Source organism: Dendroctonus ponderosae, unplaced genomic scaffold, assembly GCF_020466585.1.
Source record: "Dendroctonus ponderosae isolate FM_Combo_2020 unplaced genomic scaffold, Dpon_F_20191213v2 Dpon_F_20191213_2, whole genome shotgun sequence".
Taxonomy (NCBI): Eukaryota; Metazoa; Arthropoda; class Insecta; order Coleoptera; family Curculionidae; genus Dendroctonus; species Dendroctonus ponderosae.
The window spans coordinates 4881377-4897704 of record NW_026018165.1 but is presented as its reverse complement, the minus strand read 5'-3'; the positions used below and the strand labels follow the sequence as shown (position 1 = coordinate 4897704).

The 16328-nt window shown below is 33.5% G+C and overlaps 3 protein-coding genes and 1 pseudogene across 4 annotated transcripts in view; 2 read left to right on the top strand and 2 right to left on the bottom strand.

Annotated features, from left to right (window-relative positions):
• The window catches only part of LOC109538276 (gamma-tubulin complex component 6), a 19424-nt gene extending 14014 nt beyond the window's left edge, over positions 1–5410 (bottom strand). The window contains exons 1-3 of the mRNA XM_019905442.2: positions 5155–5410; positions 1481–1701; positions 953–1424 (exon numbers count right to left, since the gene is read on the bottom strand). Coding sequence (XP_019761001.2) covers positions 953–1424; positions 1481–1701; positions 5155–5296 — 835 coding nt within the window. The 5' untranslated portion in view covers positions 5297–5410. The remainder of the gene's footprint in view (positions 1–952; positions 1425–1480; positions 1702–5154) is intronic.
• Positions 5411–5443: 33 nt separating this feature from the next.
• LOC109538225 lies at positions 5444–6717 on the top strand (annotated as a pseudogene).
• LOC109538278 (protein MLP2) lies at positions 6551–15038 on the bottom strand. Of its 2 annotated transcripts, none has more exons than XM_019905446.2 (6): positions 14829–15038; positions 8533–8815; positions 8080–8452; positions 7726–8008; positions 6896–7579; positions 6551–6835 (listed from the first exon to the last, which is right to left on the bottom strand). In XM_019905446.2, the coding sequence occupies exons 1-6, from the start codon at positions 14856–14858 to the stop codon at positions 6815–6817; spliced, it is 1674 nt and encodes a 557-aa protein (XP_019761005.1). In that variant the 5' UTR covers positions 14859–15038; the 3' UTR covers positions 6551–6814. The 2 variants fall into 2 exon arrangements, with proteins under 2 accessions (XP_019761005.1, XP_019761004.1); XM_019905445.2 differs by lacking the exon at positions 14829–15038 and adding an exon at positions 9174–9564.
• Positions 14309–16155, top strand: LOC109538279 (transcription elongation factor SPT4). Its single transcript, XM_019905447.2, has 4 exons — positions 14309–14509; positions 14560–14666; positions 15664–15719; positions 15776–16155. Exons 1-4 carry the CDS (start codon positions 14441–14443, stop codon positions 15892–15894), a joined length of 351 nt encoding a protein of 116 aa, XP_019761006.1. The 5' UTR covers positions 14309–14440; the 3' UTR covers positions 15895–16155.
• The last annotated feature ends 173 nt before the right edge of the window (positions 16156–16328 follow it).

Below are 16328 nucleotides of genomic sequence, written 5' to 3'. Positions count from 1 at the left end.
CTTTGAAAATGTCCACCGCGGTTGTGGACGAAACGTCAGGAAGAAATTCCGATAGACCACGGCTTCAAAGCCCGGAAAACATTTCTAAATGTAATCTCTAAATAGTTATTGTATGCTTTTTACCCGAAAATTGAGTAATCGTGTTGCCATCTCAATTATCTTTATATTGAATTTTGAATAAATATTACACTCTGCAAATAGTTCTAGTACGACTTTTTATCCAGCTTTTCAAACTCAATATGAAAAAATTTACCTTTCAAATTAAGTACAAATTTTAGCAATATTTTGGAGGTTCCAATTAAGTATATACAACACGAACGCCTAACTTTTATTTTTAAAAGTTAACCAGCTCTTAATTTTAAGTCATGCTCCCAGTGTGACGAAAAAACATGCTTTTAGAAATATCTGGATATTGGCGAGATTTCGTTTGGAACCTGGATAAGCTGCAAATTAGCCCTAAAGGACTTAAACCTTGATGGTTGTTATGGTATAACAGCAAAGAAAGCAAATATTTTATAAACCTTGAACGTGTTTCTTATAAATAACATAGAGTGGCAGTTATGGGCAAAAGTTGTCTAACTTTAAATAGGTGGCGAAAAAACTATCTAATCGCTAAATATGCAAAACTTAATCAAACTGTTTCGATATGCTCAAAATTCAAAAACAAAATAGTTTTGTGAACTAAAAAAGTTACTCTTTAAACTTATAAACCCACATATTTATTGAATTCATGTGTTTCTTTTTCATTATTAGTAGACTTTGGCCAAACAGTATGGTTTTTTTTCTAATGAGAATATTAAAATCTCACATTTCTGCCATGGAGATCCCAAAGTTCTATTAAATAATAAACTAAAAATAAAATGAAAGACCATCTAAAAACCTTTAAGGAACCCCTGATTAATCGCGACATCATCATTGCAAGCAGAACTGTAACTTAAAAATGCAACGTTACCTAACAATAATTTCAGATCTCTAATCAGGACTTTCCGGGGCTTCATCTGATTATTGATAATTCTATAGCTCGGAAATTGATTATTGCATATATACAGCGATTCCAAATTTTCCACCCACAACGAGCACAGATCTCCCAATTCCGACAGAAATGGCTTTTCGTCTTCGGCTGGTCCACATCCATAACTTTCCCATGTGTACCTGATTGGTGTACTCAATTGAGACACCACCTCATCCCAAATACTTTCCTTGTTAGGAGAGGAATATCCTTCATCTCTCAATAAATCACTTAAAACTAATTCACATTTCTCCTGTGATTTAGCTGGCGTGTTAATCGGAGGTTCAAATGCCATTTTAAATATCTCCGTTGACTGAATAGCATCGGTACTTCTTTCCAGTAAAACTGAAGGTAATTTAAACATGTTGTTGAATTTTGTCATTTCAGCTTCTATATTTGGGAGTGTAGACCAGTCCTATTAAATTTACACAAAATTGTGTAGAATCAGCTACTAAAGTGGTGCAAATTTACCAGTGCATTGGCATTCGTTTTCTTAGGGACATCTTTCAAACAGAGCAAGAATGTTATGACACCGTTATAACTCTGAACATCTGAACCATAGGATTCTTTAAGAATTTGAGCGTGTTTGTTTAGTTCTTGAGCAGTTTCGCCAAAATCGTACTGAGTGAGTTCATAGCACCATGCGAGAAGATTCACCGTCGGCTCAGTGGTGCCTTTCAAGTCTTCAAACTCTGCAATTTAATGTAAGCATAAATTGTGAAGCATAAAGAATACGCATTGATTTTTAACGAAGTGCAGCGAGGTATGAAGGATATACGGAAGAATGATAAGGAAGGATTTTTAGTTTTGAAAGATCCACTATAGGCTCCGTACATTTACGACTTATATTCAATAAAGCGGGATAAAACATAATCCTGATGGGTTCGCTCGCGCGGTTCGGACTCATAGATTGAGTTGTAAATGGCACCATTGCACACGTTAATATTTTAAACATTTTTGTCTGCAAAAACCATTTTGCCACTAGTGAACCAGAAACTCACATCTGCAAAATTATTCGTAGATTTATCAAGCGGTTTAGGATATATTAATAGATTTTTATGTTTTCTTTTTCTTATGCTATCGAATTTTAACTCCGTGTATTTTCGTAACAGTGCCCTTAATGACCGTCATTACTAGAACTTTTCATTTTAAAATAATGCTAGAAATCACCTCCTCAAGCTTATCACAGATGATCGTGATAAACTGACTTCAGTTTATCACGAAAACGGATAAAATAGTTCGTCGGTACTTTGTGTCCTGTTGGGCTTTACAGAGTCACTGAGTGATGTGAAATCACAATGAATGATTGTTCTAAAGTGCGATTTGGTGTGATCATCCAGTTCGTTAACTGCAAGATTAGTGCGGTGTTTTCAATCTGGGGTGGATCTTTATTACTTCTTCAAATGTAGTGTGAGCTTCTTGAAGTTAATGGATATAAATTGCAGGATGGAGCGCCAGCTTGCTGTGAGCTGGTAAGAAGGATCTCTATTTATAAAAAAAGTTTAGTTTATCAAGAAACAACTGACGCGTTATGGCTCTCTATTTCCATTTCTTTCCTTTGATGATTTCGAATAATTCGGCTTTGTTCTAAGTTTCTTTTATACTAAAGAATGTTTTTCTTTCTTTCCGGGTGGCACAATGCAGATTTCGGTAAGTTTCGCGTTACTTTGCCCCTGGTTGCCATGTAGGTGTAGCGCTTTTAGTTCAATATTGCTGACTGGTATTTTATGATATTGTTGCATGTAATATTTATTCGACCAGAAGCGACTTCTGGATTCTGGATTGCGGTTTAAAATTTTAAATTTTTATATAAAGCCATATATTATACGTTAACAAATGAGGTTTTCTTCAAGAGAGCATTTCCATATGAAATATTTCATTCTACACTTTTGATTGTAGTGCAAATCAATTTGTCATTTAGTATTGATTTTCTTCCATGAACACCCTAAACTAAACAGTTCTTGTTTTCTCAATAGGGATGGTTTGAGTTTTCAAAATTTAATTACTTTTCACTCTGTATGTGAACATAAAATAATTAAGTTTTCCACAATAGACTGTTTTTATATGAATATTTCCAAATTAAATGTAAAATAGGGGCATTCTGTTGTAAACACATCTTGGAATGTCTTCGTGGTTTTTTGCTGTAAATTAAACTTATATACCTAGGTATACTTACACTATTTAAAAAAAAAATAATAATAACCCAGAATCCAGATCAAAATGTCTAAAGGTAGGTGGAACTTGTTAATTTATTGATGATTGGTCTAGCGGACAGCGCCCTAAGAGGCTGCAAGTGATCCTGGCCTACTTATTGAGATTTCGAGTTCGAGTAAACAGTTTACTTTTGCCAAACAATCCATGCTAGGGAATTTCAGCGGCCAGGAATCGTCTGCCTATTCCACTTTTTCTGCCGTCCAGCGCCCTTCAGGCTGTGTGTAGTCGAGATCAAAACTATAATCAGACTTGCGGCTGTTCTTCAAAATTTCAGCTACAAAAAGCGTTGAGTTTTTTGAGAAAAAATAGGGCTTTTACGGAAGTTCAGCGATCTGGATCTGGAAGGCAATTTGTTTAGTAGTAGTAGACGGCAACCAGGGTTGTGTATCTTTTTTGTCATATTTATGCTGCTCGCATGTGCAGCGCGTGTGATCAAGATTGCGGATTTTATGTAGCAGCTTTTGCGGAGATAATATTGCGATTTTTACACAATTTTTTGTGGAATTCTTGTTGCGCTTGGTGCGAATTTTATCCATCGATTTTTTGGTAATGGTTGCCTCATGTGCGGATTTTACTATGGATTGGTCATAGCGGCTTTTGCGGAGCAAATTCATTGCGGTTTGTGTGAAATTCGCATTGCGCTCAGTGAGGATTTAATTCACACCAATTTATTGATAATGGTATAGTGCCCTCTTGCTCACAAATGCTACGCAAATTTAAAGATTATTTTAATTTACTAGGTAAGTACTTACAAGTTATTTCCTTGCAGTTTCGTAGTGTTGAGATTTTATTATATTATGTTGGTACTTATTTTGTTAACCTACCTAAAAGTACTTATCAGGTAACTGTAAAATATGTGTATATAATTCTTCTTAAGTAAGTAATTACGCTGTAGATAAGCAGAGATAACTTTTTATTTGCTAAATATAGTTTTCTTGCAGTTTTGGGTTAAGCAATTATATAGTAGTTTTTTTCTTTGAATTACAACCTAAATTAAACGGTTGTTGTATTTCAATGAAGATGGTTCGATTTTTCAAATCCTTTTCACTCAAGTTCTCTACAGGGGCTATATTTACACGAATCAGCTAATTACCTTCACTGGTGTTTTCCTTGGCAATTATCTAGTCTATCTATAAATATTATTAATAAAAAATTACTAACTACATTTCTAAGTGGTTTTTCTTTTCGAAAAATCGTTTACGTACTTTTTGGGGTTCGAAAGTTTACGATTCTCTTAATATAAGCAAGTATGCGACATGCGACCATTGCGTTTTGCTTATAATTACATTTAAATCAACATTTTAATACATATTCGCGGCCACTAAGAAAAAGTGACCAACGACGTAAGTAACTTTCCACTTTTATCGAATTCCAGAAAAGTACAAACCAGATAATTAACTTTTTTCTGTGAATTATGTACACCTTAAATTAAACGGGTTTTCTCCACTTAGAGCCTGTAGCTACTTTTGAAATTAAAAATACATTTTCTTTATTTCCATAAGTGCCTTTTTCATAAACTAGCCAGGTTTTCCATAGTCGACTACTTAAGTATATGTGAACCTTTACAATATAAACGTAAACCTATTGTAGTTCGACTGTAAACCACACTTTGTTATTTTGTAAGGCAATTTGTGTCAGTTATTGCTGTTTTTCTTCGTTGAATTCGATCGAAATTAAACAGTTCGTATATTGGGGATAGAAATGGTTCGATTTTTCAAATGTTAAGACCTTTTGGTGCAGTTTTTCAACATTAACTAGTCAAGTTTTACAACGTAAACTGTTTCTTTGATACAAAGGTGTCTGGGGCAAAATTATTGCCACGCCATTCTCGCAAAAGAAAACTATGCAACGGATATCGGGGGCGAAGTTTTTCTTTCGGAAATTCTACATACCAATTTATTGCCGTCTAATATAATTAATTAATTGCTTACTTCTGGGATCATTGGATAATTTTTTTCCTAACAGCACTTCATAACAATGTGACCGGGCTGTTTTCATTTGATCTCCATTAATACAAAGCTTCTGACAAAGTTTTGTAATCAAACTATACACTGATTCATTGTTTTCCTCCATAATAAGCACAAACACTAATTATTATTATTAAACAAAACCATTAATTATAACCACAAACAAACAACTTTTCAAATTTATGTCAAGGCGCTGTCAACTGCTGTCAACTACGATTCCCCTAGTAAGTGTTGTCAAGTCTACAAGAGTAGGATGATCTGTGGTTAAAAAATGTTTAAATTTACACATTCTTCGTAGATGGTCGTATAGTTGTCTTCATCTATGGTTGTTAACCTCACATTCATTGTTTACATATTAGATTTTATGTTGAATTTATTGTAAGTTTTAATAATGAAAACGAAACTTTCACGACAAAATAAGATTAAGGTCCATTCAGGGCACTTGAGTCAAACAGATTGTCATTTTAATCCGGGGGGATTTCAATGCCGCCGATTGGATTTTTGTTGTCGACACTTTGAATTTCTGTTTTTGGCATTTTGAGGGCAAGGAAGGCAAGTTATCTTTAAAGTTATTTAGTTAATTATCTGGGTATTCAGAGCCTCGCGTAGAAACAGAAAATTATTAATCTTATACCAAATCCCTTTACCAAGAAGTTTTGTCAATGATGTGTTTTGCGGAACGGCGGTTTTCGATCATATTTTACTCATTAAATTTCACTACGTCCCCATAAGATAGGGAAAGGCGCCCACAACGGGGTCAAATCCCAACCGTCTTCCTGGCGCTCATATTTAAACGTAGTTTCAACAGAAATACTGAGAAATAGGAAAAATTGTAATAAAATTAATGATGTACCCACTTATCCTTACAGCATGGTAAGTGGAAGGCTATTCTGGATATTATGCATTATGTGCCGCAATTGAGAGAGCTATTAAGACAGGAATTGATATTTTGAATCCCAATTTAACCCCTACCATTGCAGAGGAACAATTAAGAAACTTGTGCGCGGTGATACTGAAGAAAAAGTTTCACTACTACCCGAAAGGGTGAGATGTGAAGTGTGAGAAGCCTGGGCTATTTGAAAGATATCGATGATGAAATTACAATGTTTGCAGAGTACAGAGTACTCCAAACTCTTCTTCGGTTTGGGTTTTTCGAGCCTAGCAAACATTTAAGCGAGATATTGTGAAAAATGGCAAAATTGAGTAGCAAGAGATTAGATGATGTTCCATTCATGCTATAGAGCTCTCGAAGGATTATGCCAATAAAAAACTTGCATCCAGATGGACTAATTCCGTCTTGATTGATCATTTTTTTTGGAATTTTAGATGGAAACATGCACAAAAATAGTAAATATGGGACTACCGTTTCAGAAAGTATTCTGCATATATTTATTAGTGTCTTGCCAATGTAATCCAACATTCGTTAACTATTTTAATTGAACATAGAGTTTTGTTCTATATTTTTAATTATCTTTCTATCAGCACTTATAACATTATTTGGTAGGTAATAAACAGATTTCTGGGTAACTGAATGAAAATAAGTGTGCTTCAACGTGAAAACAAGAAAGTGCTGTTGAACTTGATTTAACAATATTTTTTCTATTAACGTTGAACATTCCTCCCGTTACTTTTCAGTGGTTCTTCGCTAAAAAGACACATGTCAGTTATAGTGATTCTAGCATTATAACTTAATAAGTCCACTCACCTTTCTCTGCTTTGCCTTCAAAAGGTCACTGAGGTTCACTATTTCTTCTTCCATACTACTGTCACTATCCCAATTCTTTTTTATGTTTGCACTTTGCGCTGTTTTCCGTTTTTTAGTCGAGGATTCAGGCGTCTTTGGACGAGTAAAATCATGATGTGCAGCAGTCTTCTTTGTGTGCATTTGTACAGTTGGAGCTGCACTAGTCTGCTGGGATCGTATCAGACTATCTATATCTTTCCTTCTCTGCGACACAAGTTCGGCTTCCTGTTTGCGGGCATTTATAGACGCTTCTAATTCTTTTAATTGATTTTCCAATGCCTTCAATTCATCATCTAACTTGATACGAATTTCCTGCATCTCAGCATGCTGTTTGTTTAGCACTTTCACTTCTAGCAAAGAAGTATTTTCGAAAGTTAGTATAGCCAATTCCCCTTTATCTGCTTTCTCTGGCAGCTGCTCAGTCGCTTTTTGTATCTCGTCACTAGTAGCATTGACGCTGATTTGAATCGCGGCTTTTTCATTATACAGTTGATCAATGCGATTGGTTACAGTTTGAATCTTTTGTGAAAGATCATCTGAGTTCTTCAGTGAATCCAATAAATGTTCTATCTTATTCAGTTCTGTTGATAACTGTGTCACGTCTGTTGTTGTATTTGAGATGTTCTCATCTAATTCTTCGAGTGACTAAAGCGGAGAAAAATTTTGAAAATCTTAAAGTAAATAGAAAATTATTAGAGGAAAATTGTCCCTAATTAATGTTTTTTGCGAATTAAATAGCAAAAATTGAAACAGCCTATACAAAATAATATTATTTTTGTCATGATACGTACTTCTAGACTGTTTAAGTAGGTTTTCTCTCCAACACTAGGTTTGAAATGATTTCCTATATAAGCTCGAATTTCTTCAATTTCTTGGCGAAGTTTTAAATGTCTGCGCATGTAATCGTTTTGCAATACTTCCGTCCAAATATTAACGGTATCGTTCAGTCCTGCATTTAATGTGCTCTCGCTATCTTCCAGGGTTTGAACGAAAGTGGTTAATTTATGTTCAACAGTTTTCTGGTGGTCTTTGTTTTGGCAAAGTTGCGCAACATCCAATATTATATTTGATAATCTAAAATAGCATAATAAATGTGAACTGCTGTGTGCTTTATATACAGTCTACAGAACGTGGTAAATACTCACTGCGATTCCAACTCAGAAAATATAGACTCCTGATATTTGTCCGCAACCTCTTCATTACAAGTATCAATTGTGCGGGCCTCTTCTGTAATCGCGCTATACTCGTCATGTAAAGTGCTTAATTTGCCTTGAAGTTCGGTTAATTCTTTTTCAATAAGTTCTGAAAGATCCTCGTCATTATCCGCATAACTTAGAAGAATATTTTCATATTCTGTATTCTTATGGTTTAGTTCTGTGTTTTCTTTTCCAATATCTGTCATTTGAATTTCTAACTCTTCTAAGCCCTTTTTGCGTTTATCTTTCAACTGATTAAAGATGGTAACGAGTTCACCAATTTTCTTGTCTGAACGACTTACGTTGTTATTCGCATTTTTTCCTAAAATTACAAACATTTTTGTTTTTGAACGTGTAGCATTAATTTGTAGTTCATAAGCATTAATGCGAGTTCTTATTTACCCATAGACTGTAATTTTTCTTGGTTGTTGTTTAGGTTTTCGCTAATTTCGTAAATATTTTCGTAAGCAGCATTAACCGATTCACATATTTCATCGATAATTTTCCTGTAATATGAATTTTTCTCAGTAGCAGCACGTTGCCGGTCTTTAGTCATTGTCAAAGAAGTGTCCTTCGAAGCATTATTCGATTTCAATGTTTTCTCCTGCTGCTGTAAGTCTTCATAATAAATGTGCTTTTGGTCCATAGACATCTTCAATTTCACACGTTGTTGTTGGTGGTCGTCCTAAGACAATATTTGAAAAATATGTATGCTTAAAACGGTTTTTACTATCTTAAAAATAGTTTTCGATGAAATATAAGGCCAAGAGGCTTATAATCTGCCTCGTGCAGATCATAAACATATAAAATTAAATTTTAAGTTTAGAATGTGAGAGTCTGTTTGCGTCCCAATGGTAAAGTGGTTTTCAAAAGACAGCAGGTGTGGTCGACAGCTATGCTACCATTTTCGGAGAAAGAGTAAAACTGTTTTAATCTTCATTTGAAGATATAGCTATCGAAGCACGCGTCAGGTGTAAACGTAAAGTGTCCACAAATTAGGAAAACTCCATTATTTTATAAATTTGGTCTAAATTGATTCTCACCAATGCTTCGACGAGCTTGTTAATTTCTTGAAAAATTAACTGCGGATTATCAGCAATCGTTGGCTTGTCCATTTTGAAACGAATAACCAGTGTTTATCTTTTTCTTTAATGGAAATCAGCAAATAAACAAGTTTTTTGGAATTGGGCACAAATTGAATCAAGTCCGCTGTCACAAAAATCAATTAACTGTCGTAGTAGTCAAGTTCTGTAAATTTTCTGACGTCCAGCGTCTGCTTGTGTGGGCAACTACCAAAATTACTTAGAGATAATTAATTAAGCAATTCTTATTGTTGATTTTATATAGTTTTTCTTTCTAAACTCTTGTCAGAAAAGGTACATGCATATTTATATAATTATTGAATGATTTCCTTTACATACAGGGTGTGGCGTAAGCTCATGATCAAAAGGGTACTGCGATATTCTTTGGACCAAAATAAGACGATCTGACCTAACTTTTATTAACAAAAAATGACTGGCTCCTCTGCTATTGATGGTCAAAGTTCTTCAAAAAATGTATCTTTTTCGAATTATCGGCAGAATGGTATGATGTATTTTAGTGAAACTCGCTGTGAATTTGTTCTTATGTAAGACTCATATTTTGATGAGACAGTCGAGTTCAGCCGTTTTGGACAAGTGGTGAATTCTTSAGTGTCGTGGTACAAAAACTACCAGAACTTTTTAGTTGGAGGATGAAATGAACTCATTTTTTTAGGTTGATGCACTAATCATTTGTTCACAATTTTGTGCTCTTTGTAAAATCTTGTAGCATTCATAGTTTTCGCGAAAATAAAAATTTCTGTTTCCTTGCCACTTAACAATGTTAGACAATAAATCTCACAAATTCGTTTTGAATGACCCTTTCTAATGAAGAAGTGACCGACATGGTCAAAGTATTAGAGTATTGCAAAAACAATTTGCGTGAAAGCATAAGCGTTTACGCGGCGCATTTGCAGTAAATGTCTAGCATTGCTAAGTGACTAGAAAATAGACATATTTTTTACGCAAAAACTATGAATGCTACAAGAATTTGCAAAGAGCTGAAAATTGTGAACAAATTACTAGTGCATCAACCTAAAAAAAATGAGTTGATTTCATCCGCCAACTAAAAAGTTCTGGTAGTTTTTGTACCACGAAACTCAAGAATTCAGCACTTGTCCAAAATGGCTGAACTCGATTGGTTTATCAAAATATGAGTCTTACGTAAGAACAAATTTACAGCGAGTTTCACTAAAATACATTGTACCATTCTCCCGATATTTCAAAAAGATAATTTTTTTTTAAAACTTGGACCATCAATGGCAGAGGAGCCAGACATTCTTTGATAATAAAAGTTAGGTCAGATCGTCTTCTCTTGGTCCAAAGAATATCGCAGTACCCTTTTGATCATGAGCTTACGGGATACCCTGTATAATTGATAAAATGCGCAACTATTCAGGTAACTATACGAATGTTCAACATTTTAATGACAATTGGAGTTATGATTTATGTGATTTATTTTTCTTTTCATGCTTATGTTTCTTGTGTTGTATATTTTTTGTATCTCTTTCTTCTTGTCATTGCTGTCGTTTTTCTCGACACAGTCTTCTTCACTATCGCTTGATATCACAGTTGTTTCAGTTTTTTCAGGAACTTCCGTAGCTACCAACATTGTTTTCTTCTGGCTTATCAGATTGGGTATGTTCGGACTGTGATTCAGTCTCTTGCTGTTTCGGTTCAGGTTTTACGAACTGATGAAAACTGATTCCAGATAAAATGCCCTCTTTTAATGGTTTTATTTTCGGTATCAACTGATTGGATAAAACTGTAGATTGCAGTTCTTCTTTTCGAATATTTTTTGGGTTTCATCTGAGCCTATTATGGACTTCGCGACTTCGTCGTCGTTTTCAGATTTCGCTACTCATAAATATCGCTTTGCACAAATCCTGCTGGGTCTCTAAGCCAATTTTCTCTGTAACATCTTTTGGTTTGCTTGATTCAGCCTCTTCATTTTAACTTGATGATCTTCTTTACTTTGATTGGAGTTGGCACTTTCATCTTTAATTAGTGAATTGCCTTCATTACTGAGTTGATGCATTTCAGTTTCAGTGTCTTCTTTATTTAGCCCCGGTTGAAAATTGAGCTCTTCCGCGTGTTTTTGATATTCAAATATAATATTTTTTTGTGCGGGTTCTAGATTTCTGTGGTCGGCTGAAAATATAATTTATTATTAGGCATTTTTTAGCAAATCATAAGAATGTCTTTTTGTTAATTGGCAAACTTGAACGTTTTAACATACAGGGTGTCGCAATAACGATGGTAAGCCGCTGTATCTTGGAAAGTATGTGTTGTAGAATGATGGTAAAAAAAATTTGATAACAAACTTGACGAAAAGAATTTGCTGGAAGTTATTTTTAAATTGCTCAAATGACCTGGACACTGGAATTGCAAACGGTATTTTAAAAAGTCGATGTTATACAGAAATTGTCCCTATAAGTGAAACATCTAGTAAGTTTAGTCAAAAGATCATAAAAACCCGTCCTACTTTCCTTATGGAATTTTTTCTTACTTGTCAAATAAAGCGTGGGGAGAGAGTCAAACCGCTTAATTCAAAGAAACCTGTAACTCCGAAGCGGCTTGACCGATTTCAAAGTTTTTACTATCAATTGCAAGAGCAATAAAAGCTCTACAATATGTGATATAAAAGCAATCATAATCGTTCAATCAGTCAATCAAAAATTTCAAATGCCATCATCAAATTATTTTACACGCATTCCAAAGCAAAGGAAAAATTGAACCAAACCGCAGAAACCGCATCTCAAAATAATTTCTGGAACCGATTTAATACTTGAAAATAATAAGGGTTGCCTAATTCAAATAATTAAAGTAGGAATTGCCTCTATAAGTGAAACATCTAGTAAGTTTGAAAACGGTGGGAAAAATAAAACAACATTTTTTCTTCCAAAGCCTACTTTTTTTTTCGAACAGCGGGTTTTTCGAAAATGATTAAGATTGCTTCTATATCACATATTGTAAAGTTTTTATTGCTTTTGCAATTGATAGTAAAAACTTTGAAATCAGTCAAGCCGTTTCGGAGTTGCAGGTTTCTTTGAATTAAGCGGTTTGACTCTCTCCCCACGCTTTATTTGACAAGTAAGAAAAAATTCCATAAGGAAAGTAGGACGGGTTTTTATGATCTTTTGACAAAACTTATTAGATGTTTCACTCTTATACACATATACAAGTTTATAGTTAGTTTTATATTCAAAGGTTTCTCTTATGGGGACAATTTCTGTATAAAATCGACTTTTTAAATTACCGTTTGCAATTACGCCATCTAGTGGTCATCTGAGAAATTTCAAAATAGTTCAAGTTAGGAGGAAGTTAGGAGGTAAGTTCATAAGGAAAGCAGTACGGGTTTTTCGGATCTTTTGACAAAACTTATTAGATGTTTCACTCTTATACACATATACAAGTTTATAGTTAGTTTTATATTCAAAGGTTTCTCTTATGGGGACAATTTCTGTATAAAATCGACTTTTTAAATTACCGTTTGCAATTACGCCATCTAGTGGTCATCTGAGAAATTTCAAAATAATTTACAGCAAATTCTTTTCTTCAAGTTTGTTTTCAATTTTTTTGCGATCACTCTACAACACATACTTTCCAAGATACAGCCGCTTATCATCCTTATTGCGACACCCTGGATACAACTTGAACACTTGAACAACTTTGCAAATCCTGTTTGTTTCCATAATTACGTATCAGGCGTTCAATTTGCTTGTTAACGTTTTCTAGCTCTTCCTCTAATTGTCTTATTTGTTTTGACTGGTTTCTGGATACGGTTTGCATCCTTACATACCATACCATTCATAAAATACAATAACGAACAGTTCATAACATAAGTGTTTTTTAATCGATTTGGACTGATTCCTGAGTGGTAATATGTGGATATTGTGGTACTCTCAAAATACAGGGTGTTTTTTCAAGTGTTACAAGGAAGGCTATACCCCAGAAACAGATTGCAATATATTTATAAAAATTTTGGAAAGTAATAGATTGGTAGGGGGACATGTTTTAACATATTTTTTACTATTCTACTCAAGGGCCCTCTTTGAGAGGTAAAGGCAACTTTGAAATTTTAGATGGAATGATATATATTGCAAGGTTTACTCATCTGGTTACACAATTATCGATAATTTAAGTTTTATTGAATTTCAATACAATTAAGCATGTCAGTGGTTTTTTCAAATTATCAAAAATTTCAAAATTCTTTAAAAAATAGAGTAGTAAAGTGTTTGGAAGATGATGGCAGGCATTTTGAACATCTGAAACATATTTAATTACTATTAGTCGGGTCATAATTTAATAAATTTATTTTTTTAAATTTATGTTGCACGTCATAATTCTGGAACTAAGTGATCAAATGACATAAAAATGTCTACACATACATAGTTTCTTATGTTGATTTAAATTTTACAATCAGAAATATATCATTCCATTTAAAATTTTAATGTTACCTTTACCTCTCACAGAGGGCGCTTGACTAGAATAATGAAAAAATATGTTAAAATACTAATAAATATGTCTCTGTACCTATTTTTATTTTCCCAAAATTGTATAAATATATTTGAAACCGTTTCTGAGATAAAGCCCTGTAACACTTTAAAAAACTCACCCTGTATATGTTCCTTCTCAATTTTACTTTCATATGCTTTGAGATCTATTAAACAATCAACTTTTTTCCGAAACCTTATCCAGATATGAACACCGGAACTTTGACGAAAACAAACAAAGTGAAATTAAATTTGTGAACATTAATTTTATAATACTCAAGACGCACTTAAATTCCTCCGAGAATCGCAAAAAGTCGAGACATGTGCATTGTCTACGTTTTACTTATTATTTATATTAAATTATATCTACGATTTAATACTGAGCTAATTTAAGCTTTGAACGGTTTTGTTATTACATTATAATACCCGATAAATAAATTATATATAATATAATTAAATATATACCTCCACTTTAAAGCAATGCTGCCACATCATTTTGCTTTGTATCGTAATATTCAACACATCTTTTTTTAACGAAGAATTTTTCATTAGGCAATGGCTGATTCTTCCCAAACGATATCAGAATTGAATTGAATAGAGAAGAAGAATTTTTCTTTCATTACATTTAGGTTAGAAGCGTTGGAGGATTTAACCTGTGTATTTTACATAAAACAATATTTTGTACGTTTAATTACAAATAGTAATTGCTCAAGTTAAAGCCTCAAACAGTTGAAAATGGCGTTAGATGCTATACCAAAGGATCTCAGAGGACTGAGAGCATGCCTTGTCTGCTCCCTCATTAAGGTAAAATTTTTGAAAATATTTATATGCACTTCTAAATCTACGTAATGTAGTCTTTTGATCAATTCGAGGACGATGGATGCGACAACTGTGACGAGTTTCTCAGAATGAAGAATAATAAAGACAACGTGTATGATTGTACCAGTTCCAACTTTGATGGGTAAGATTAAAAACTGCATTAAAACTGACTAAAACTCGAAAGAATCTATGAGCACAATAATATGCACAAGACATGCAATAGCGGGCACATGTGTTCAATGTAACATTTATGTTAATCTAATAACTATTTAGATCTATATTATGCGAGAGAAATGGATATTACCTTCATTATTTCTTGCTTTCTTGTTACCATGTTTTGCCATGCGTCTTTGTTGGAGTCTAATTTAATTATGGTATTGCTAGTTCTGGATCAAATCTATCTCGCTTGTTCTCGTTATGTCTGTAAGTAATGTCCAAAACAAAGCGTGTTTTATCAGGCAATTTTTAGCTAATTAATTATTCATAACTGGGACAATCAAAGTACATGCGAAAGTAAACGTTTTAGAAGGTAAACATCAATATAAATCAGAAAAACTGAAGTCAGACTTAGTAGGTGTAAGCTCTACAATGTGTCCCGGAATAACTAGACAGTCTCTAGGGTTGTTGAGAACCGTTTTTGTCAAATAACTTGAAAGAAAAGGGACCCATTCAAGTAATTTTGCCATAATTATTTTACCATATTGACTAAAATCACCACAATCAGACCAACTCGTTTTACACTCTAATAGAGATACAAATATAAAGTATAAAAATAGGTAGAGCTTTAAATTGAAAACAAAAAAAACGTGTTTCTTGTTCCAGAAAATGTACAATTTTTGGGAAAAGTTATGTTCATTTCAAACTGTTTGTCGGCAATTTTAGAAACTTAAACAAGAAAAGAAATAATAGTTTCTGAGATACAATCGACGACCTTTCTCGGTTGCTCACGTCGATGATGAAATATAGCAGAAGGGAAAAGATTCTAAAACTTCTTAAAGAAATTTAACTATTTTGAGTCGCAGCCCACCTTTTTTCTGAATTAAAATACCTAATCTAGGAAAGGTTTTATCAGGGGTTAGCCGGTTTTAGTAAAAAACTTAAAGTTTACTGCCTTGATTGATTTATTGCACTAATTTCAGGATGATAGCTATGATGAGTCCTGAGGATAGCTGGGTTGCCAAATGGCAAAGAATTAGTAAGTAGCGTTAAAGTGAATTAAGAAATATATGTTAACTTTCTTCCGATTTTTAGACCGATTTTGTAAAGGGGTTTACGCGATTTCAGTATCGGGTAGGTTGCCAAATGGCATTATCAGAGAGATGAAAAGTCGAGGAATAGTTTACAGGCCTAGGGATACCAGCCAACGATAATTAATTTTTACAAAGTATTACGTAATTAATTGCTAACAATGTGTGATCAGGATTCACTATTTTTAGATTATTGTAGATTTATATATATCGATGTATGAGTGTAATTGACGAGTTAAATTCAAACTTCCTTTCGAATATCATAATTTGTGGTGATTCAATGAAATATTATATGTATATTTGCCAGTAAATACAGTGGAATTCTATAATTCATCCAATAATTTAATTTTTAGTCAAATATAATTTCCACAAAACCTATTGAGATATTTGATGTTTGTTTTGAATCCTATTACAATAATATTAAGACATAACAAGAAAAACGTGTCAAACATTCTCTTTTACTCGAAATATATTTAAAATTGTAAACATTTAATTTTTGTTTTCTTGCGGCTCGTTTTATAAATGTGCTCAGTCGAGCTGATTTTTTAATTGCAGTT